General features: G+C 31.8%; 2 protein-coding genes across 4 annotated transcripts; one reads left to right on the plus strand and one right to left on the minus strand.

Moving 5' to 3' along the window:
- Positions 1-1,571: 1,571 nt before the first annotated feature.
- LOC100776671 (cationic amino acid transporter 9, chloroplastic) lies at positions 1,572-6,459 on the plus strand. Of its 2 annotated transcripts, XM_006602822.3 has the most exons (9): positions 1,572-2,030; positions 2,974-3,380; positions 3,493-3,669; positions 4,154-4,378; positions 4,462-4,638; positions 4,964-5,191; positions 5,702-5,755; positions 5,883-5,972; positions 6,094-6,459. In XM_006602822.3, exons 1-9 carry the CDS (start codon positions 1,793-1,795, stop codon positions 6,232-6,234), a joined length of 1,737 nt encoding a protein of 578 aa, XP_006602885.1. In that variant the 5' UTR covers positions 1,572-1,792; the 3' UTR covers positions 6,235-6,459. The 2 variants fall into 2 exon arrangements, with proteins under 2 accessions (XP_006602885.1, XP_003551718.1); XM_003551670.4 differs by lacking the exon at positions 5,702-5,755 and having other exon boundaries at positions 1,573-2,030.
- Positions 6,460-18,107: 11,648 nt separating this feature from the next.
- LOC100819624 (homeobox-leucine zipper protein HAT3) lies at positions 18,108-22,050 on the minus strand. Of its 2 annotated transcripts, none has more exons than XM_006602823.4 (4): positions 21,631-22,050; positions 20,570-20,859; positions 20,083-20,162; positions 18,108-18,590 (listed from the first exon to the last, which is right to left on the minus strand). In XM_006602823.4, exons 1-4 carry the CDS (start codon positions 21,797-21,799, stop codon positions 18,257-18,259), a joined length of 873 nt encoding a protein of 290 aa, XP_006602886.1. In that variant the 5' UTR covers positions 21,800-22,050; the 3' UTR covers positions 18,108-18,256. The 2 variants fall into 2 exon arrangements, with proteins under 2 accessions (XP_006602886.1, XP_003552501.1); XM_003552453.5 differs by having other exon boundaries at positions 20,570-20,856; positions 21,631-22,045.
- Between the last annotated feature and the right edge of the window lie 1,552 nt (positions 22,051-23,602).

Consider the following 23,602-nt stretch of genomic DNA (forward strand, 5'->3'; position numbering starts at 1 on the left):
GATTATTTAATGTTATTTTTAAATTTTAATCATTATAATTTTCATTTGTTAAAATAATTCCACTTACTGTTAAACTATATTATAACTTGTAAAAAATTATCTTATATCGATAAAATTGTGAGATAACATTATTATTATAAAGAAGTGCTAGCAACATAACTTTTAACATATTTCTAACACAATTTTTATTACATTTGTTGAGTTTGATGAAAAAAATTTCATGTTTGATAATGATATGAAACAAATTTTATGTCTTGAATTAAAAAATCTTTCAAGATTATGTTTCAAAATAAAAATATATTATTGTTTTGAAAGGATATTTTAACTCATTTTAAAAATATAAAAAATAATTTTTTAAATAAATAAATGATTAAATTAATCTAATAAAAAACATAAATAACTAAAAATGTATTTAAACCTTTTTAATAAAAACTTTTCATCTTTTAACAATAGTAATATAATATTTTCCCTGCAACAAAATTTTTTAAACGGGAAAATGTTAGATGCTGTTTGGTTTGATTATTTTCTGTTTTCATTTTCACTTAAAATAGAAAATGGTAATGGAAATGTGTTTGATTGGATTTCTATTTTCATTTTCAATGAAAATATTTTCCCGCACAAACCATAAACTGAAAACAATAAAATCTTATTTTTAGTGTTTTCAGTTGAAACTAGGAACCCCATTTTGGTAAAATGAAAACGCGAATGTAATTTTATACAAATCTAAAAATATATTTTCTTTTGAAAACGCATTTTTAATGTTTTTATTTCTTGAAAGCAGAAAACAAAAAATCAAACTAAACATGTTTTCAGAATTTTAATCTTTTAAAAATAAAAATAATTTTCAAAAAATAAAAACAGGAAATGAAAATAGAGAATGAAAATGCAAATCAAACACACCCTTAAATTTTCACATTTCTCTGGGACTAATTTTGTAAGAACATTAATTGTTGGAATATTATTTTCTTAAAAAAACAAATCAAACATGAAAAAATAAACATTCTCAACGTGATATTGAAAAACTAAACATTTCTTTTGTATCAAATGTCACTTAGAGTGATAACATATTTTTTATCTAAAAGTTCATAACTTATAGAAACTAAAATCAAATACAAAATTATATTTATAAGAATTAAAATCATAGTCAAGTAAAAATTAAAACAGCGGTATATAACAAAGTAATAGGTATGTATTGTAAATTTGTAATTGGACTGAAATAGGGCTAGATTCAAAGCGGCCCACACACTGTCTCTACATGATAAAATTTATTTTCTACACCATATTCATATAAAAAACTAATTAATTAAGAAAACAATCCATATTAGTCAATTAGTTACTATTTATTATGTTTTTTGTTATTTTAAAAATTATCATAAATGAATATAATAAAATAGGAATAATAGGTACGTATTGTGATTGGACTGAAACAGGGCTAGATTCAAAATTGGTCCAGTCGTTTTGTTGATGTTTGTACCAATGATAAATTTTGTACAACATATATCACCAAAAAAAGCCTAATTAATTATTAAATAAGAAAAAAAAATTCACATTAGTCAATTATTTATTTTGTTATGGTAATAATTTTCTCTCCCGTTTGAATGAACTTCCTTTGTTTTGTCACAATCTTTCTTCTATATGCAAATTTTGCATCCACTCTTTATTTTTCTGGTTAATAGAGAGAAAGCAAAACAGTGAGTGCACCAAAACCCAATCCAAAATCTCTATGAATCTATAGTCATTTTTGTTTCTTCCAATTTGACCTCATTTTCGCGCTAAATCTTCGTTCTTCGCCATGAGAATTGGTTCTCCTTCTTCTTCTTCCTCTTCCTCCGGTTGTTCGCGTTTCTGGTCCTCGGCGCTCCGATCAAAGCGCCTTATGTCGCCGGCGGAGAAGGCCGCCCGCGAAAGCTCCGACCTCGGCCTCTCCCGCCGCCTCGGCGTCCTCGACCTCGTACTCCTCGGAATCGGCGCCTCCATCGGCGCCGGCATCTTCGTCGTCACCGGCACCGTCGCCCGCGACGCCGGACCCGGTACACCTCTGTTTTTTTTTAATCTCAAAATCGTTGTTCTAGTTTATTTATTTATTTATTTAATTAAAGTTTCTTTTTTGTTCTTCGAGGGGATAAATTAGTGTCTTAAGTTATTTTAGTTTAATAAATTAATATTAAATGAGGGAATAAGTTACTAAAATAATAATAAAAAAATCAAATGGCTACTAGTACTAAGTTACTTCAATGAAATAATAAATTTGTGATTGTTAGGACTGGAAACACTTTTTTACTACTTGTAGCGGTCATGTTTTACTTGATATTGTACTAGTTTCTTAGCACTTTTTATGTTGTTTTCTAGTTAAAATTAGAGTTCTACCTCAATAATATGTGTAATGAATGTTTTTATTAAAGGTCAACATAGTTACTGAAACTCCAATACTGATTATGGAACCTCACCAAAAGAACTCATGGAACAGTATTTGAGTTTTGTTCTTTTATTTTCTGGGTTAGTTGGAGGTGCTAGTACTTGCGTAAGGGAGGTGGAGACTGGAGAGGGTTGAACTTCATGTAGGAAGCCCCTTATATGACTTGAACATGAATGCGGTATGACACTCACTCAAGGATGCCACAAATTTTAAAAATTATAAGATAGGGCACAACATATAAAAATTAATATCAAATTAAGAAAAGAAATCTTGCACTAAAGATATCATTGTCTCAAAAATTTAGTTAGTTATTGAACTAGTTTAACTTTATAAAGAATTTTTATACCATCACCAATAATAGATTGTCCTGCATTTTAAGATTGTTGACTTTTGTAATAATTATTTTAAAAGTCGCATCTACAGTATAAAAATCTTTACAAATGTATGAAAATTAAACTCAAATACCATCTGCTGTAATGCCTGATATGTTATGATTATTTACAGTTACTGTTATTCCAAACTTAGTGGCTTATTCATGGTTTGTTTCTATGATGTAGGAGTAACAATAAGTTTTATACTTGCGGGAGCATCGTGCGTTATAAATGCTCTCTGTTATGCTGAACTAGCTACCCGATTTCCTGCTGTTGTTGGAGGAGCATATCTGTATGCGTACACAGCTTTTAATGAACTTACAGCTTTTCTTGTTTTTGGACAATTGATGCTTGACTATCACATTGGGGCAGCTAGTATAGCGAGAAGCCTAGCCAGTTATCTAATAAATATTCTAGAACTCTTCCCTGTTTTCAAAGATAACATTCCAAAATGGATTGGGCATGGTGAAGACATTGGAGATGTGCTATCCATCAATGTCTTGGCTCCAATTCTGCTAGTTCTTCTGACTTTTATTCTCTGTCGGGGTGTTCAAGAATCGTCTGTTGTGAATTCTCTTATGACAGTGACCAAGGTTCCTTTCCATCCTACAAGTTACCACAATATAGTACTTAACATCGCCTTGATGTTAGGGTTTATCTGAGAGACTGAGATCGAATGATAAGTTATTTTACTGTTTGTTGCAGATAATCATAGTTATCATTGTCATTTTTGCTGGAGCATTTGAGGTTGACGTTTCCAACTGGTCTCCCTTTGCTCCAAATGGTTTAAAAGCCATATTTACGGGAGCTACTGTAGTCTTCTTTGCTTATGTTGGATTTGATGCAGTTGCAAATTCTGCTGAAGAATCTAAGAGGCCTCAGGTATGTCATGTTAAGATTGCTCCCATAGTTTATGAATTTGCCAGATGCCATATCTCTTATCTGACGTATCTGTTGACAATGATAGTTATATTGGAAGTAAAATAGAGACTATTTGGCTAAGTTAGATGAGAAAATTTCTATGAAAATTGAAATGGCTAAGTTGATTTTAAATTTTTAACCTTTGGAAAAAGTTTGTTTCATTTTACTTTCCTATTTTCTTCTCTTATAAGTGTTTATGTAGAAATTTATCCAAAATGGTCACAATTCTTAATTAACTTCAGGTTATTTTTAACTAGTACATCTGTTTAGCTGAGTAATAGAAACTATCTCAACAATATTTTCATCTACTCAGGTTGATACATATTCACGCGCTCAATTCTAAGTTGTTCTCCTTTCTATTCTCATGAATTAGCTCACCATATTTTTTTTTCTATTCTCATGAATTAGCTCACCATATTTTTTTTTTCTTTTTCCTGAAATTCAGCGGGATTTGCCAATAGGCATAATAGGAAGCCTCTTAATATGTATTGCATTGTACATTGGAGTTTGCCTGGTGATTACTGGAATGGTTCCATATAATCTTCTAGGAGAAGATGCTCCTTTGGCTGAAGCTTTTTCGTCTAAGGGATTAAAATTTGTTTCTATTCTGATTAGTGTTGGTGCTGTTGCTGGACTTACAACAACACTCCTTGTTGGTCTATACGTTCAGGTAAATCCCTTCTTAATTATGACATGATTGATGTGTCTTGTGGCATTTGCTAATGTACATGATGGGTTGTTTCTGATGAGCAGTCTCGGCTATATCTTGGGCTTGGCAGGGATGGCTTACTACCCTTAGTATTTGCTAAAGTCCACTCCAAATACCACACCCCTGTTCATTCTCAGATCTGGGTTGGCTTGGTTGCCAGTGTTTTGGCTGGGCTATTTAATGTTCATGTGCTCTCTCACATTCTTTCCGTTGGTACACTGGTAAGAGTTGACTTTTAATCTCTTGGTAGTGAACTTGCCAACGAAATGCATATATCTATCTTATTTTGTATTAACATAGTATTATTTGTTTTGGTTGGCATGAAATATGTGTGCGACTTAGGAAAGGTGGGAGTTTCTTGTTCAGTGGGTGTTGGATACGTTAATCTAATCTTACAACGTTTTTTAGTATGTGTTGATTGTGTTCAGATAATGTGCATCATATTTTCCCTTTAGGGAAACCACATGGTGTGCCTTGACAGAAGTATACTTAGTGTTTGCATATTCTTAGTTAGCGCCTCTCACATGATAAATTCACTTATTTCAGACTGGCTATTCGGTTGTCTCAGCATGTGTTGTCGTTCTTCGCTGGAAGGATAAGACAAATAGTCAAGTGTCATCTTCTGCTGAGCGGGAAGGCATAATTTGCCTCATTGCTGTTGCTCTTTGTGGATTTGCTAGTGGGCTCTTGTACCGATATGATGCTTCATTTATTTTTCTGATTCTGGCTTTAGTTATTGCAGTTGGTGCTTCAGCTGCTCTTGTTTTCCGCCAGGTGAGGATTATTTTATATTTTATCAAAGCTCTGTTTGGATAAATTTTTCAATAAATACTTATAGGAGAAGAAAATAAGAAAGCAAAATTAAATAAGTTTTTCCTACATGATTTAAAATCAATTTTGGAAAAACTAAATGAGAAAGCTTCTATAAATTACCTATGCAATATGCATTAGCTAATTCTAATTTATGACAGAAATTTAATTCATTTTAATTTTCTGTTTTCTTCTCATATAACTATTTATTAAGAAGTTTATCTAAACAGGGCCGAATTGCATGTTGCCTGGCTATTTTAAAATGCTTTGGTTACAAAATATGTAAATAATAAAATTAATAATATATACTATGGATTGAAGGTTGTTGTATCATGAACATGTAAAAAATTCCAATTTGGTTATTGGACTAGGTACTAACCAAAGTCACTGAGAGTTTTAATTGAATCCTGTCATTAGTGGAGAGAGTAATCTAAAATTGTTTGTTCTTTTTCTGGGTCATACTACAAAATGAAGAACACATTGATGGTTGTATGTGTCAAGTACACGAAACGGAGAGGCAATCTCAAGGTCAACAACTCTGCTCCCCGGACTTCACCGCAGATCACATTAATATTTGTGAAATTGATGAGCTTGCTGCATTTTGATGTTAATTTCTTTCTCTAATTCCATCCTGCTGTGTCGTTTTGCTTTATAGGTTTATGCAGATGCACCAGGGTTTTCTTGCCCAGGGGTTCCCCTTCTGCCAAATATTTGCATCTTTTTTAACATGTTCTTATTTGCCCAGGTATGCTCATGATCTCTTTCATTTTTTAAAATTTGGCCAAAAATAATACATTCTTTGAAAAGTTTATAGTTGATTATTTATATGTTAAAACTGGCAATTAACAATGAACTTCTGTTGACAGCTACATCATGAAGCATGGGTGAGATTTGTGATTCTTTGTGTTGTCATGGTTGGTGTTTATGCAATATACGGTCAATATCATGCTAACCCCAGTGCAGAAGAGAATGTCTATCAAAGGGCACTAGAGGAAGAAGCTCTATGAGTCATTTGTTCAATATTATACAATGTGTGTTCATTGGGGGCTGGTTAAAATTTTGAAGTAAATTAGCTATTAGTCCTTCTGTTAGGAATGTCCATCTTATATGAATAACTATCTGGCTATACTCACTACTAGATTGTATATGATATGGTCAGGTAGCATGTATATGATGTATGTCTTGTTTTCTACTTCATAGAAAAAGAAAAATCATCATGTATTTTATGCAAATTTTAAGTTGATCCATCTTTTGCATATGTTGAGGCCTATCATTTTTCAAAGAGAGTCTGCCCCATTAAAAAATTTGATATGTAATAATTTAAAGTTGTGTGTGTGTAACAAGGCTATTTCGAGCTGACAGTTGAAGGTGAGTTTCGTTTGAAAGATGAAATCATCAAACTAGGTTTTGTCCTTTTTAATAGTTTTTCCTATACAGAATTAAAAATCAAATTCTAATTATTACATTTGAAGAGTTTAGTTATCTTTCAATTGTTATTTTAATTTGTTTTTATGTCTTACAGTTTAACTAATATGTTCCCGAATAAAGAATTTAGTTAACATAGACATATATGATCAGCTAGCGTGTGTATGATTATGATGTATCTCTTGTTTGCTAGTTAATAAGAAAAAGGTTTAATTAATTATTTGGTCATTACACTTTGTGCTTTAGTACCTATACATAAAAACTCTAAACTATATAAAAACAATACACTTTAAAAAAAAAATAGTTCCTATTGATAGTTTTATGATGGTGTGAAACTGTCATAATATGGAGATATAAGAACTACATATAAAAAAAAATGTTTGTACAGGGACAAGCAGTAAAACTTAAAGTTTCTAGGTATGGGAACACTAGGTATGGGAACAAAATACAAAGTGTAGGGATCAAATAATTAATTAAATCTAAGAGAAATCGTCATGTATCTTGTGTGAATGTCAAGTTGGGACTTTTGGATATGTTAAAGCTTACCATTTTGTATTTTTTTCAAAAAGAAGTTCCATTAGAAAGATTTTTTTTTTTGCAATAATTTATTTTAATATTATATTTGTGTGTGCGCTAAAGCTATTTTCAGCTGATAGTTGAAGGGGCCTTTCTTTTAAGGTGTAAAAACCATCAAATTAAGTTAACTTTTTAAATGTATTTTTTATACACAACTAGAAATCAAATCTTAATTGATATACTTAAAAGAATTTAGTTATCTGTATCTTCTAGAATAAAGAATTTTGTTAACGTAGACATTCTATTTCATTAAAACATTTTAATTTTTGAAAGAGAAAAATAATATTTTTTAAATGTATTTTAGGTTTATAAAAATGAATCATTTCTTTAATTATTTAAAAAGAATTTAGGTTATAATTTTTGTCAGCTAGTGATTTTAATTTTTAGCACTAATATTTTATCCAAAAATGTATTTACATTAAAATTATTTTATATTTAAAAAATTATAATTAAAAGTTGACTAATAAAACTTGAAAAGGAAAACTATCCGTGTTTAAAAATTTAAACAAGTTCCAGCATCAATAAATATATTTTTTATTTGATAATTAATATATCAATAAATTTATACTGAATGATGTATGATATAAAGGATCCATTTTAAGTTGTTTACAATACAATAGAAAACTAATTTACACTTTTTAAAACTTCAGGACTAATTCGCACATGACCTACACATTAGGTGACTAACATGCATTTTATCCTTTTATAAATAACTAGGGGCGAATCTTGTCTTTTCCACCTAAGCAACACACACCATTCTAATCCTCTAAGCACTTCTTTGGTATAAAAGGAAAAGAAGGTCTTCATCTCCCACCTTTGCCTCCCCTTGCTCTTTATTCCATGTTGACAGATAAACCTTATTCAAGTCACATGGTTATTTGTTTAATCCATTAAATTAAAACAAACAAAACACAAAAAAAAATTGCTTGCAAATACTAATGGAGTCCAGAGGTGAACTCTTAAATCTAACAGCATCTTCCTTCTATAGTGAAAATCCAAATTTATCTCAATCCTAAGTAAAACTCTAAATTACCACATGATTTTTTATTGGTCTCCAAGCAAAGAGACAAGAATATATCATGATATCTCTCCTAAAGTTTAAGATGTTATGTGAATGCATAAAATTGACTAAAGCTCTAACTAAGGCCCCTCACATAAGACCCACTCTATGCACACTTGAAGTGCAAAGTATGCATAAGCTCGCTATACCACTCGATCATAGAAACTATGATATCATGTCAAAGATCATCTCTCCTAAAAGAACAAGCTGTTAGGCAAAGTCAAGGGATTGGTTTTAGTTTTACCTCAAGCCAGATTATAAGGAAATCAACAGTTCAAGAAAGGGACAAATACATACATGATCGAAACCAGTTAGATGAAGAGAGACTGCTCAAAAGTTACAACTTTAGGCACAATAGTAAGTAGTAACTAACACAAAATTCATATGGTGTATTTTAACTTGAGAAACAAACAGTGGCACCAAAAGTGATATCCATAAATATTTTGTTGTATGGAAAAATAAATAAGTGGAAGACCTGCAGCCACAAAAATGACAGAATTTGAACTTCATCAATTATACAAAAACATAAGAAGAAAATCAAATCTCCTAAAATGAAGGAAACTCAATGAAATATAATATTATAAGATCTCTGATGAACTCTGTGTTCATCGGGTTAGAAACAATTGTAGCACAATAGTTTACAAATCACCTAATCTTGTTTTAAGTGATCTTTTGCTCTTTTGATCTTTCAATAGATCCCATTTTCTGAAGCCTGATTTGAGCTTTGAACTTGGCTATAAACTCGCTAGCTTTCTTATCCACCTCAGAATCCAGATCTGAATCATTGACACATTCAGGCACCCTGTTTTCATCTGAGCTCACCCGAGTATTGTCAAGCTCGATATCTGAATCTTGCTTGGATAAATTTTTGGATGGCTCTAGCTTATCTCTCCTACGATGATTGGAAAAACTAATCTCAGGCTTAGGACAATAAGAATCCAGAGTTTTCTTACTGACTCCTTTCAATGGAAGGTCTGATTCTCCGCTCTTCATTTTATCTTTTCTCAATACTGACTCAACATCTTTATTGTTCTTTTCAACCTTTTCATCAGTTTGCTTGCTAGATGTTTCTCCTATTCTCATTGTCCCTGAAGTCAGGCCACTGGCTCTTCTTGTTCTGACTGATTTTCCCCGTGATGGAGCTTTTGCTACTCTTGCGGGCTTTTCTGAGTCCGACTGCAAAACCTGCATCCGCAACTCTTTTTTGCCAGAGGGATCCTCACCTTCAATCTCATTTAAACCCCTCAAGTCACCATTCAAACTGCTCTTTATGTCATCCAGGAGTGAGGAACCATTAGTATATCCACGAGCTTGAAATGCTTGCAATGAAGCTTCACCATTTCTCCTAGCCAAAGGTGATGGTGAACTTGAAGAAGATCCATGTGAGCTCTTCTTTTCCCCTAAGTCTTCCTTCGGCGAATTCATATTCTCTGACAAAGCAGAATCAAGCAAAGAACATAAACTTGACTGAGATGAGAAAGATCCCATAGACTGGAAAGACCGTGAGTTGAGTGATTCAAGTTGAGTTTCATCAACTGACATTGGCCTGAAATGAGAAGGAGGTGAATCAGCACCAAATTTTCCTTTAGATTCAATCATTCCATTTCTAGAAGAAGACACCTCGGAAATCTTCTTTCCCAAATCCACCTCTTGGAAATTCATGTTTCCTGAAGCAGGCACATAGGAAGTCTTCTTTTGTTCCATTTCCTCCTCTGGGAAATTCACAATTTCTGAATCATGCACATAGGAAGTCTTCTTGGGTCCGATGTCCTCCTGAAAATTCATATTTTCTGAAGTATGCATATGGGAAGTCTTCTTTTGTCCCATGTCTTCCTCTTGGAAGTCCATATCTGATGAAATTGAATCCAAGGAAGAATGCATTCTTGCATTGGAAGAGAAGGATCTCACAGCCTCAAAAGTGTTTGAATTTGAACCGAGTGAGTCAAATTGAGTTTCATCAACTGACATTGGCCTGAAATGTGAAGGAAAAGAAGCAGCACCATATTTTCCTTTAGTTGCCATCTTTCTATTTCTTGATGAAGACCCCTGGAAAATCTTCTTCCCCAAATGTCTCTCTTGAAAACTTGTATTTTCAGAAGCAGGCACATAGGAAGATCCCATATCTTTCTCTTGGAAATTCATAATTTCTGAAACAGGCACAAAGGAAGTCTTCCTTTGCCCTACGTCTTCCTCTTGAAAATTCATCTTCTCCGAGGCAGAAACATAGGAAGCTTCCTTTTGCCTCATCTCTTCCTCTTGAAAGTTCATATTATCCAACAAAATCGAATCCAAGGAAGAATACATGTTGTTAAGAGAAGAGAAAGATGTTGTTGACTGCCAAGACCCAGAACTGAGTGCTTCAAATTTAGTTTCATCAGCTGAAAGTGGCCTAAAATGTGAAGGACGGGTAACATTGCCATGTCTTTTCTCCCTTTCTGTCCTTCTATTCCTTGAATGCCAGGGAATTGGGGAAGCTGATCCACCACCACCACCAGCATCGTTAAATTTTTTCTCCAAATTGGAAGGATCCAGATCCCCAAATTCCCTATCTCCACTCTTACCCGATCCCCTAGAAGAACCCCTCGAACCTGAACTGGAATCACTTTCATTGGCATATTTAGGACTATCTACATCTCTAGAAACTGATCTCAAACTGCGAACCGGTAGCCCTAGAGGTTTATAACCAACAACCTCACCACATTCACCAGCATTGTAGTTTGGTTGAGCAACAACCACCACTGGCTCACTGTGATAGTACTCAGAATTCCAAGCCTGAACCTCATTGGTTCCAATTCCATTCCCATCGCATCTAAAAGAATAACCAAAACTATCTTCAGAAATTGACAAATGGGTTTTGTACTGTTCATCAAAAACACCAACAGTATCACCCCCATTGGAGCACATCCCCCCTGGCCTCCCATCAAAGTACTGATTATTCCAACAATGCGTCATCATCATCATCCTCTTCTCATCAACCCCACATGGATTTCCATTTTCATTTTCACACCCATCATCATCAAAAATAGTGGAAGAAGCAGGAAACACTTTGGACACATAACTAGGTGCAGCAGTGGAATCATCAGCACTAGAGTGAGCAGTTTCTAATTCTATGTGTGTGGTGTCAAGTTCTGAATTTCTTCTACTAAATAAACCATAGGTGACAGCAATGCCAATGAAGAGAAGGTGGAGAAGCTCCCAGAACTTTTTGAGTATGGTTTGGCTCATAAAGTCAGGGGCTTGGGAGGGAAAAAGTGGAAGAACAACGACAAACAGTGCCAATAACAGAGCTTTAAGGATGAAACCTGAGCAAGACTTACCTTGGTTAGTGGGTTTTGGTTGGATCCGGGAGCTGTGGTCGGAAAGTGGGAAATGGGGTTTGGTGTAAGGGCTTGAATCTGCCATTGATGAGTGAGTGAGTGAGGTGAGTCCCTCCCAGTCTCCCCCTTTGCTCTGTGATGTGAATGTGTTTGTGGTGTTGTGATGTGAGATGAGGAATGAAGAAAGGAAGACTTTGAGGACAAGGAAAAGTGCATCTGGGACAACACCAAGGAAGATAATAAAAGATTAAGGTAATTGCAATTGTCCAACGTAGTGGGGCAGAATTCAAAAGGTGTCACTGTCAATCATGGCCGTTTGCTTTTAATGACATTGCTACCCTTGTCTTCTTGATTTGAGTTTTACCATATTTTTGGAACTTTTTTTTAGGTTTGGGTCATCACAGGCCCAGCCAAAATACATTATGCTTGAATGTGTAGACTTCTTTTTAGGTTGGATTAAATAAAAGTTTAGATTAGTTGATGCTAGAACTTATTAGGATCAGGACAGATCTATCTCATGACTTAAAAAATGTTTGATATTTACATATTATCTACCATTGAAATCTTCATGTGGATAGTAGGATTTGAATTTACATCTTTGGAATGAATCTTATGATTATTAAATAGAGTAATCTTTGTTGGGAATGTGTAGACCTATGGTCTTAGAAAGTTGAATCTATTTTTTGGGGAGCTTCTGTTAAATTGTGTAACATTGACATGATGTTCAAGAACTTTTGGAAAACAAGAAATTATTAGGTGATAGATGGACATGTATTTGGCATGGGATGGTGATGGGGCAATATTTGAAGTGAGCATGGAGACCATTATACTGTGAGCTGTTCATGCTTAAAGTGGGAGGTCACTGGAATCGCATGCTTTCATGCTATAGAAATTATTGCACGTAACAATTTCAAGCCTGATGAGTGATGACTATGCTCACCACTGGTGCATGCAAATGATTATATTAATGTACTAAAATGACTAGTGAATTGGTTGTTATTTTGGGAAGGAGACATAATCTTCCAACATGTAAATACATGACTTATTCCTCTAATGGGCCAAAACTGTGGCCCAGGAACTTTGCTGATCCAATTTGACGAGACACCCTGAAGAGGAATAAGGCTAACGGTGATCCAATAAAAGCTTCCAAACGCAATGTGAGTGCAATGTGTGTGGACTTTTTGGTACATATAACCCAAGAACTTGCCATGTGAATACACAGTCTGATAGATATGATCATTTTTTTATATATGTCGAAATCCAATCTAATGTGTTCATACATTTTTTATAATTAATTGAGTTAAACTACTTTACCGATTGATATGATCATAGATTCCTTTGGCGATTGATATGATCATATGATAGAGTTATCCTGCATGTGGAAACAACATAATATCACTCACTGTCAAGATCTTCTCTAGTTAAATTTTTAACTGCAGAGATCTTAACCCTATAAAATGTTTTTAATTTATACATAAATATATTAAAGTAAAGCATTAGAAATGTGTTAAAGATCAGCACTATTAGGTTATTACTTATTACTATATCCCATGCAGTTCTAGTTAAGTTCAAAATAGGAATCCAGTTTCGTTACCTACACGTTATTGGTATGTTCTTTTATTCATCTACTCTTATAAATAGGCATGCCAACAATTTATTAACTATGTGAGCAAAGATAGAGGAATTAAAGCAGGAATATACATCAATTTTGATAATAACAAATAGGGGGCAATTCTCAAAAACGACAACACTTTCAAAGTCATCATCATTCATCAATTCCACCGCAGACATAGCTAGGTCAAGGACTGTTGTTGCATCTAGCAACACTGATTTTGAGGTAATCAGTTGATGGGAATACACATGTAAGTAAGAGGAGAGTAATGTCTTACGAAACAGACATGACAGGTAACCACTGTCACAAACAAAATGATAATGTACACATCCAAGAACTCAGAAAAGGAGAACACTGCCTCAACATTAAGCCTTGGAACTCACGGATCACAAAATTATGTAAATGGACAAGTTTTGTTTGTCATGTACAGTAAATGCTTCAACAGTAGGGGTTGACGAGAGTAAATTGTCAATCATGGGTTATCTTGGCACACTCAAGACTTATTGCCTTTGTTTATCTTAGTTTGATGCATTAAGAGCTAGAATTTAGATTTATGGTGACTAATTGGAACTTTGTTACTAGAGATTGAAGTTAGTAAATTGTCAATCATACTTATTATGGCTTAAATCCAAAAGTATTTATTAAGGTGAAATGAACTTGCATCAATTGATTCATACACTTTTTAACATAATATTAATTATGTTTCTTAAGATATTTTTTAATTTAAAGTTATTTTTAGCCTTAAAAAAAAGTCTAATTACCTTAATTTGTTGAAGTGGTTATTATTCTACATCATTTTAAGGAATACAAACTTTTGCATAACCTGATTGATTCTAGGATGGTTTTTTAGTGCCGCTCAGGCCTCTAAGTATTTGTTTGGATTTTTATAATCAAGTCAATGAAGAAGAGAGTTTAGAGGTTTATTTGTTAGGATTAAGACAAATTTTGTTCATGTGCTTTTATTTATGTCCTTCTATCTTAGAGTCTTAATTTATGAATGCTGTTATCCTCGTGTGTGAATAAGCCATGTGTGTGCACTTATATCTCGTGATTTTTTTTTTTTATATTTCTGTTATAAGATATTTCTCTACCCTTCCTTTTTGCTTTGCCTATTTTCTTTTGGATTTATGCTGATCTGTTGATCAATTTGAGCTGTCGAGTGAGTGGTTAGACATTGGACCGACAGGGTGTAAGCATGAAACTTTGATGTCATCAGTGCATATCTGCACTGGTTGTATTGAAACCCTTTGGGTTGTTTTGAAGTGTAATGTTCAATTTAAAAGATAAAGTGTAGAATAATTTTTTTTTATATTTTAACTATACTAGTATTTTAATTTATGCATTATAAAGGATGAAACATTTTATATATTTTTTTGAAGAAATATTTTATATAATTAAAAATTATAATAAATAAATATCTTTTATATAACATACATTCATTATAATTCTAAAATATAATTTTAGATTTACAACCAACCATTTAAATTGCAATATAAAGTTATTCTAATTATTAATAATTAAAATAACTATTAAAACTCAAATTGGAAATAGGGATAAAAAAGGTTCATTGAAAATGATAGACAATTGAGAAGACAAGTATATATATATAATATATGAGATGATTTGAGATCGAGAAATACTTTTTGGCTAATTGTGAGGCTAGTGTGAAAGTCTCAATCTCTTAGTAATGGATTCTAATTTATAACGGGATAAAAGTTTTATAATTAGATAATTTTTCATAATAATTAGTAACGTGTTTTAAAAAAGTATATGCCGCATATTAAAAGACACTAATCTTGCACATAGCAGGAAAAGTAATTATATAACAACTTACAAATTCATGGTATCTTATTATTTTTTTCATCATGAACAAAAATTTATAAATTTCTCTTTAATGATTTGTTTGTTTGAGTGAAAAGAGGAAGAATTAATAGAGGAGGGAATGAAAACTGAAAATATGTAATCGTTTTCTCTTTTCGTGAAAAAAAAAAGTGACTTATATCTCGGTCACATGTCTTTTTTGTAATTTGTCCATATATGGATGAAAAATACCCATTTTTTTCCTTTTTTTTCACCAAAAAAGGATGTAAAGTACATTTCATGTATTTAAAAAGATTAATCTCACATAAGCATAAAAAATAACTACATAACCACATAGAAATCCACAATAACTTATCAATTTTTTCATCATGAATAAATATTCATAAATTTCTCTTCAATGATTTCTTTGTTTGAGCGGAAAGCAGAAGATTTGATAGAGGTGGGAATCAAAAGTGAAAAATATGTAAAGCTTCCCTCGTTACAGAGGAGTTTTTTTTTTAAGTACCCCTTCTTTTCCCTTTTTTTCAGTAACCAAAAGATGTAAAGTACATTCCACATACTAAAAGAGACTAATCTGGCATATCAACAGAAAACACAACTAAATAACAACTTATAAATCTAAATATCCTATCATCTTTCTCATCATGAACAAAGATTCACAGATTTCTCTTTAACAATTTGTTTGTTTGAGTAGAAAGCGAAAGATTTGATAGAGGAGTGAACGGAAATTGGAAAATTTGTAATTCTTTCCTCGTTTGATGATTGCTGACAACAAAAACAAAATGGAGTACAGTTGGATCCCATGTAAGTTTTGTAATCTATATATCATATGGACCAAAATTTAGAAGTGTTTTTACATAAGTATCATTTCTTTTTCGTTTTTTTCTTAACCAAACAAGATGTAAAAAAATATTCCTCGTATTAAAAGAGACTAATGTTGCACATTAATTAGCAGAAAAAGTAACTTTATAACATTGTACAAGTCGATGACATCATATCATTTTTTCATCATGAACAAAGATTCCCAAATTTCTCTTTAACAATTTGTTTGAGCAAAAAATGAAAGATTTGATGGAGAAGGGAACGAAAATTGAAAAATATGTAATCCTTCCCTCATTTGGTGATTGTCAACAATGAAAAAGAAATTGATCTGCAACTAGATCCCATGTATAAATTAAATATGTTTTTTTTTTTCATTTTCTCTTTTATCAAATAATCTAAAAAAATCATTTTACTTTTTCTTTTTTTCCCTTTATTTCCTTTGATTTTCTTTTTCTAAATCAAACATAGTTTAAGTGGTGATAAGTAGTTACCATTTATCTACCAACACTTCTTTAATACTCCTAGTTTAAGTGGAGTATCTATTACTCCCTCCATCTTTAAGTAAGTATCGTCATAAATTATTTTATACAAATAAAAAAAAGTTAATAAATAAATGAAAGAGAATAATAATTTTACAAAATCAATCTTATTAAATAGATAAAAGTAGTAGTATTATTATTAGATTTAAAAACTAAAATGATATTTATTAGCATATTGGTGAAAAAGAACAATTTATGTTGCACTAAAAAATTAAATACAACACTTATTTTGAGATGGATGGAGTATTTATTTTTATTTATCTCTTTCAAAATATTAGCAATACATTCTCTTGCATGTTATTACAAAGACATTCTATTATTAGCTTAAATCGGTTAAAAATTATAATTTTTGTGACTCTCATCACTTATTTAATGAGTATATCTCTTAGTTTTTTCTTTAAAATAAATTTCAACGTATTTTAACAAATACTTTCCCATCCTAAGATAATTATAACTATGATTTTAACCTTTGAAAAAAAAAATTAATTTATTGATGTTCTCACTTTTCAAACATATATTTCAATTTTGCCTTCTGATAAATATTATTATCTTGAAAGACTTAATAATATATTTATTAAAATTTAAAAAAATAAGGATATTTTTGTAAAATTGTTCCCTAATAAATACTATTTTTTTGGAATACTTATTTTTCTTAATTTGTATAAAACAAACTTAAACATCAATCATTGAATAATACTATAGTGTTTTAGAAAAAATACTATTGGCATTTCTCAATTTTTTTTTATCATATCATCTATTATAAATACATTTCTCTTATGGTTTGTGGCAACTGCCAACATCTTAGATCCTTTTTTTTAGCTCATCAAGACAACTACAGTAAACCCTTGACCAACACCACTAGCTAGCAATGCATCAATGTGTAAAATATGCATGGCACAATTTATTTTTTATTGTGCTTTTTTGTGCCTCCTTAAAACTTTAAACTTTCGAAATCACGTGATATAACCGTTTTTGTCAGTGCGTAGCCACATCCTTCTTTGCATTCTCTCAGCAAATAAACTATTTTGTAGCCAACCTACGCTGGTATAAATGGTCAAATATTTTGAACGAACGTATATCTTTCTTAGGAAGGTGAGTTTAATTTCTCTAGAAATTACTAAAAAAATTAATTGTTTAATTTTGAATGGAACAACTATTAAAAACTACTTCTAGAATATCATTAAAAAGAGCGAAAGATGAACAAAACAACGTTAAATCCCAGTTAGTACGTTGGCAAAAATAGACAAAACAATTAGTAATTGATAAATTCATAACTCCTTCATGAAAATCCCTCAATTAGAAAGGAAAATTAAATTATTTTCTAATTAGGCCAAATAGCTACTCTGTGGAACCTGAAGGAAAAATTGTTGTGTTTTATTTATTTATTTGTTTACATTTGTAGTATTAGGACATATACGCAAAGTTAGACAAAAATCTCCAATTGAGAAATCACAATCATTCCTTCATGTTAAACCCTCTATCCACCACCCAACCTTTTTTCCCTAGGAAGTGGTATCCCAATTTGACGAGAACATCACAGATTCGGATCCTCTTTCTCTTCATTTTAAAGTCTAAACCAATAAATGCTTGTACTATTCGGCATTTGAAACCTTACCCCACCGGTAACATATCTACCCTACACAAATCTTGAAGTTGACTAGCTAGAGCTTATAGCATACACAAAATAGAACAACCCTTCATTGAAGAGTTAACCAAATCCAAACTCATATCCTTGATTCCAAACAAAAACCACAAATTAGTGTTCCGTTGTAATTTGTTTTTTTCTTTTCATGCATACATGTCTAGTAACTAAAAATGTCTAGACATCATTATAAATATCACATTGCCCTCAACCAATTATGGCCGGGGAATTGGGCCTTCAAATGGCCAAGTGTTGACGGGCACCGGCCGCCGGATGTTTGCACCAAGCAGTTTGCAATTGCTAGAGGTGGCTGCCGCCACTGTTGAGTGGATGGTAGCAGGGGAGGAGGATGCAGAGGAGTGAGTACGCTCACAAGAAGGGCACATTGTAAGAGTGGTGGGAGGGTTCATATGCATGTACATTTGTGGGGATAATTTCAGTGCCCTAAGCTCTTGAACCTCCTTGTGCAACCTTCTATTCTCTTCAGTTAAATTCTCACAGCATTTCTTTAAGTATTCACAATCCACTTCAGTTTGCTTCAGCTTAGTCCTGCGTTAATTGAACTAAAATCGTTAGATTAGAGTTCATATTATTCCCATCCATGAAATAATAACCAAACTTACAACAACATGAATAGCCCAAAGTAACAACAGAAACACGCATCAACAACCAATGTACCATTTGCCACATCTACTGAAAAAAATGAATAAATGCAACATCCAAATATCAAACATCTATCTCCAAATTCGTCACTACTAGACTATATTTGTGTGGCCATTCGTAGTATTTGACCTCCCATTGTTTTTATTATTTATTTTTTGTCAATTGATTATTGATAAATTTAGATTTATGTCAACATAATTGTGTCATTGATCACTGTCAAAGGAGGGGAAGTCAAACCCATTATTCATTTTGACGTTATGCTAAAGTTGCTTTGACTGCATTTAAATGTTACAATAATAATTAACATTGACGAGGAACAACAAAACCATACCACATGTACATTTCGGTCAAGAATTCATATTATCCATACTATGTCCCTTCAATAAAAATAAACTAATGCTTACACACAAAAACAAAAAAAAAAAACTAACGACAAAAACTGAAGGGAGATAGGTAACTTCAACCCCTCATTCAAACTTAAAAGAAGGGGAAGTCAAACCCATTATTTATTTTGACGTTATGCTAAAGTTGCTTTGATTGCATTTAAATGTTACAATAATAATTAACATTGACGAGGAACAACAAAACCATACCGCATGTACATTTCAGTCAAGAATTCATATTATCTATACTTTGTCCCTTCAATAAAAATAAACTAATGCTTACAAAAAAAAAAAAAAACTAACAACAAAAACTGAAGGGAGATAGGTAACTTCAACCCCTCATTCAAACTTAAACGCTTGCAATTAAGAAAAAGTTAAATTATTTATTTGGTCCCTAGTTTTATGATTTTTATCTTTCTAATCCTTATAGTTTAAAAGTATTTTTTTTTTGTTCATATAATTTATATTTTAATTCTCTTTAAGTCCGTGTAGTTTAAAAGTATTCTTTTTAGTCTTTATCATTTATATTTTAATTCTCTTTTAGTCCCTATAATTTATATGTGATATTTTTAGTCCTATAATTTGTATTTTAATTATCTTTTACTCTTTATTATAAAAAAATATATAAAAATAATTAGTTATAAATTATCACTTATTTTTTTATTATAAATTATCTTACTATAAATTAGTTACGAATTACTTATTAATATTTTTGTAATTAATTGTAATTGATAATATTATTTATATTTTGACAGTAAGGATTAAAATGAAATTAAAATATAAAGTATAGGGACTAAAAAGATTACTTTTAAATTATAAGGACTAAAAGAGAATTAAAATACAAATTATAAGGATTAAAAAATCACTTTTAAAATTATAAAAACTAAAAGAGAATTAAAATGTAAATTATAAGACTAAAAAAATCATTTTCAAATAAAAAGGAATATAAAGTCAACAAATAATTTAATTTAAATATTAATTATTCCAAACCACACCTTGCTCTTCTGTTCTGAAACCACACCTCTACTTGTCTGGGCTTCAGATTCAACTCCTCTGCCAACGCTTGCTTCCGTTTCTAAAATAGAATACAAAATAATAATAATTCATAACTCATAATTTATATATTTATAATCTATTAAAAAAAATTATAATAGTGATACTCACTTTTTGCCTTCAATTTTTTAGACTATTTTACTCTTGAATTAACTAGATTAATATCACAAACTATGTCACTATTTGTTTAATAGCATATAAGAAACCACTCCACTGTCTCCATATGAACATATAAAGCCTAATTTCAAAATAACTCTTTACTGTCATTTTCTATTAAATCTCTTTTTTTTTCTCCCTTTTTATTTTATTTTGTTTTGTTTTATTTTATTTTTAGATAAACAGTGGCAGAAAGGGTGTCTTTGATAATAATCATAATACCAAAAATATCCTTACACTTGCTAGGAATTTACGGAAATGCCACTAACTTACCGGATTCAGGGTGTTGTGCTCCTTGAACGTTTCTTCCAACACCATGGACTGTTCTTTCGTCAGCCTCAGCTTCTTCCTCGCGGCGTCGCTGCCACCACCGTCATCGTCGTCGCTCCCTCGCGAGCACGAGGTCCTCTCACCAGCCACGGCGGCGGCATTATCGTCGTCCCTCTCGCTCTGCTTGCCGCCGCCGCTCACGCTCGAGACGGCGCTGTTCGGCGAGGAAACGCCATCGTACTCCGCCGCCGAATTAACGTCGATTCCTCGTACCATATCGGAGCTCCGATCTGCTACATGCAGTTGCATGTGAGTTTCACAATGGTTTATTCAGGGAATGGCAGGTTTTGTAGTTAAAGAGCATAGCCAAGGGTATTTCTGTACAAACACTTGGATACTTCGAATTTAGAAAACAGAAATTAAGAAAAATGCGTGTATAACTGAGAAATTATTTAACAGTTCATGAATATTGCATTCTTTAAAAAAAAATCTCTGAGAATAATAAACTAAAAATGATAAACTTATGTAATTTTTAATTGGGTATAACTGATTAAATATGTTTAATAGGGGGGGGGAACAGAGAAAGAGATGAAAAGGTGAGGTTTTATATTGCAGTTGCCATTACAATATGTTCTTCATCCTTCTTATCGTAATGAATTGCATATAAATGCGAGAAAAAATGACTGATGCAAACACAACATTTTAGTAGCAAATATAAAAAAAATGTCATTAATTGCAACCAAAAAATAGTCGGTGAGCGTTTTTCTAAAATCTTGTGCAAAGGGTAGAACCTGGATCTGAGTTGGGTAGATTGCATGAGTTAGATATTAGATTAACCAACAAAGGTTCGAGTTTCCAAAAGTTAGAGAAACAAATGTTTTATTTGTTTTTTATTTCTAGCAAAAAGAAAAGGGGTGATTGAAGAGATAAACTAAGGAAAATTGTTGGTGAGAAAATACTATACCAACAAAAATTTGGTGAAAAAATACCAACAAAAAGATTTGGGGAATCTAGAAACAAAAATCTTAGGAAAAAAAGTTTAAGGAACAACAAAAACCTCGTACCTGGTAACTGAAACAAATCACCAAAGAGAGTCTTATTGTGATTCATGGGAACAGGTTGTTGTTGTTGAGGCTGGTGCATATGATTCAAAGAAGGGGGTTGTTGTTGTTGATTCACTCCCCCCAAACTCAAACTCAAACTCAACCCAAACTCATCATCTTTCTCACCCATTTTGAGAAGAAGCACTCAACCACCAATTGTGAGTGTGTGTTTGGGGAAAAAAAACTCTGATTTGGGGCAAGGCAAAATGGAGGAAAAAAGGGTTGGTCTTTGGTGGCAGTGTGTAACAGCCTTTCACTTTTTTTTGCAGTGCAGGGGAAACTGATTGATGGAACTATAAATATATATAGACACAGCAAAATATAGTGAATGGATGGTGCAGAGTTAATTATGACCTGGGTCAGAGTGACAAATTGGCTCAATCATGACTTAAATGGCTATCCTAGGCATTTTAATATGTTTTTGGATTCTTCAAGTCTAAGTCAGGTTATATTTTAACCATGGTTCGTTTTAACCAATGTGGGTGGTTATGGTTAGTGTTGAGGATTAGGATTACTGTGGTGGTGGTAACTGATTAAGCAAGAGCTTAATTAGCTTTAACTAGTTCTGTTGAGGAAAAACAGCTGCTTTTTCAGTAAGAATGTTGACCAGAAAGAGGAAGGGCTTTGAGGGGGTGGATTTGTCTGTTTCACGTGATGTGCTTGGAAGAATCATCATCATCATCATCGCCTCATCATGGAGATGATGAGTGTTGTGGAGTGAATGCACGTTTGAGCTATGATAATAAATATATTATTTTTAAAATTAAGGTGCATTTTGAATAAAAAAGTGTTGAAATTATTTATTTATTTTTATTGATGAATAATCATTTTATTTTGAGAATATGTAAATTATTGTCAAATTAGTCTCTTAGGAGCCGTTTGGTAGACATATAAAGTTTTTATTTTTCTAAAAATCTTTAAAGTAAAAAAATTATATTTATCATGTTTTATATGTAATTAATTTAAAAAAATATTTTCAAGAATTATGATTCTTAAAAATTAATTTTAGTTCATTTTCCAGCAAAAACATCCAAGAAATAAAAATCCTACTTTTTTCAGTGCTGAGAAAGTTTTAATTATATATTTTACATATATTAAAATTAACTATTTTACTCATTTTCAATAATCATAACTCTTAATAATTGATGTTTCTAAGAATATGTTTCACGGGTATAAAAAAAATCCTCTTACCAATTGTCTCTTAAAAAAATAATATTTTTCGATTTAAATTTTAAATATGTCAAAAGTATGAAAATTATAATTTTTATATTTAATTGGAACATAAACTTTAAACATTTAAGAATTAAACTATAAGTTATTCAAATGATCCTACAAAATTAATAATAAAACATAACTGTCACAATTGTTACACATTTAAGAATTCAATTAAAGTGTTAATTTATAATTCCTGTTCTTTTATAAATTAAATTATCATCCATTTAAAGATTAAAGTGTTAATTTATTTCTTTTATTATATGAATGATATTAAATATTTATGAAAATTTTAATATAAGGTAGTAAAGACACAGTGAGAGTTGTGACATGATGCAAAAGATGGGTCGCATAGCGGATTTTGTGAAGGTGTGTGGGCCCCGTTGGACAAGGATGCTAGCCCCAAATAACGAGGCATAACAGTTACAGGAAGGAAGAGTTGAACCCCACCAGTCGCGGCGGCGCGTGATTTTCATTCACTTCGGTTGATTTTCCATGGGCACAAGAATAATTTTCTCTTCTATGCCTTGGAACTTGCAAGTTTCAATGTTAGTATAAAACAAACAAAGAAAGTACTAGTAATATGTAATGTAAAGATTTTTATATTATTAGTCCTAAGTTATAATTTTTTTTTTATTTTTGCGTAAAATTATAATTTTTAATTGAGAATCATATCAAATACAATTTAAACATATATAATATTACTCATACCGTTTCAGAC

This window comes from Glycine max, chromosome 18, assembly GCF_000004515.6.
Source record: "Glycine max cultivar Williams 82 chromosome 18, Glycine_max_v4.0, whole genome shotgun sequence".
NCBI classification, from domain to species: domain Eukaryota; kingdom Viridiplantae; phylum Streptophyta; class Magnoliopsida; order Fabales; family Fabaceae; genus Glycine; species Glycine max.

What these genes read in the sequence shown, in the direction of transcription:
- LOC100776671 (XM_006602822.3), top strand. Translation starts at nt 1,793, where the DNA reads ATGAGAATTGGTTCTCCTTCTTCTTCTTCCTCTTCCTCCGGTTGTTCG. An exon ending in CTGCTCTTGTTTTCCGCCAG is followed by an intron (nt 5,192 to 5,701) that starts GTGAGGATTATT and finishes TACAAAATGAAG; the next exon opens with AACACATTGATGGTTGTATG. An exon ending in ACATGTTCTTATTTGCCCAG is followed by an intron (nt 5,973 to 6,093) that starts GTATGCTCATGA and finishes TTCTGTTGACAG; the next exon opens with CTACATCATGAAGCATGGGT.
- LOC100819624 (XM_006602823.4), bottom strand. Translation starts at nt 21,799, where the DNA reads ATGGGTGAGAAAGATGATGAGTTTGGGTTGAGTTTGAGTTTGAGTTTG. An exon ending in AGCACAACACCCTGAATCCG is followed by an intron (nt 20,163 to 20,569) that starts GTAAGTTAGTGG and finishes ATTCTATTTTAG; the next exon opens with AAACGGAAGCAAGCGTTGGC. An exon ending in TTTCAGAACAGAAGAGCAAG is followed by an intron (nt 18,591 to 20,082) that starts GTGTGGTTTGGA and finishes CAATTAACGCAG; the next exon opens with GACTAAGCTGAAGCAAACTG.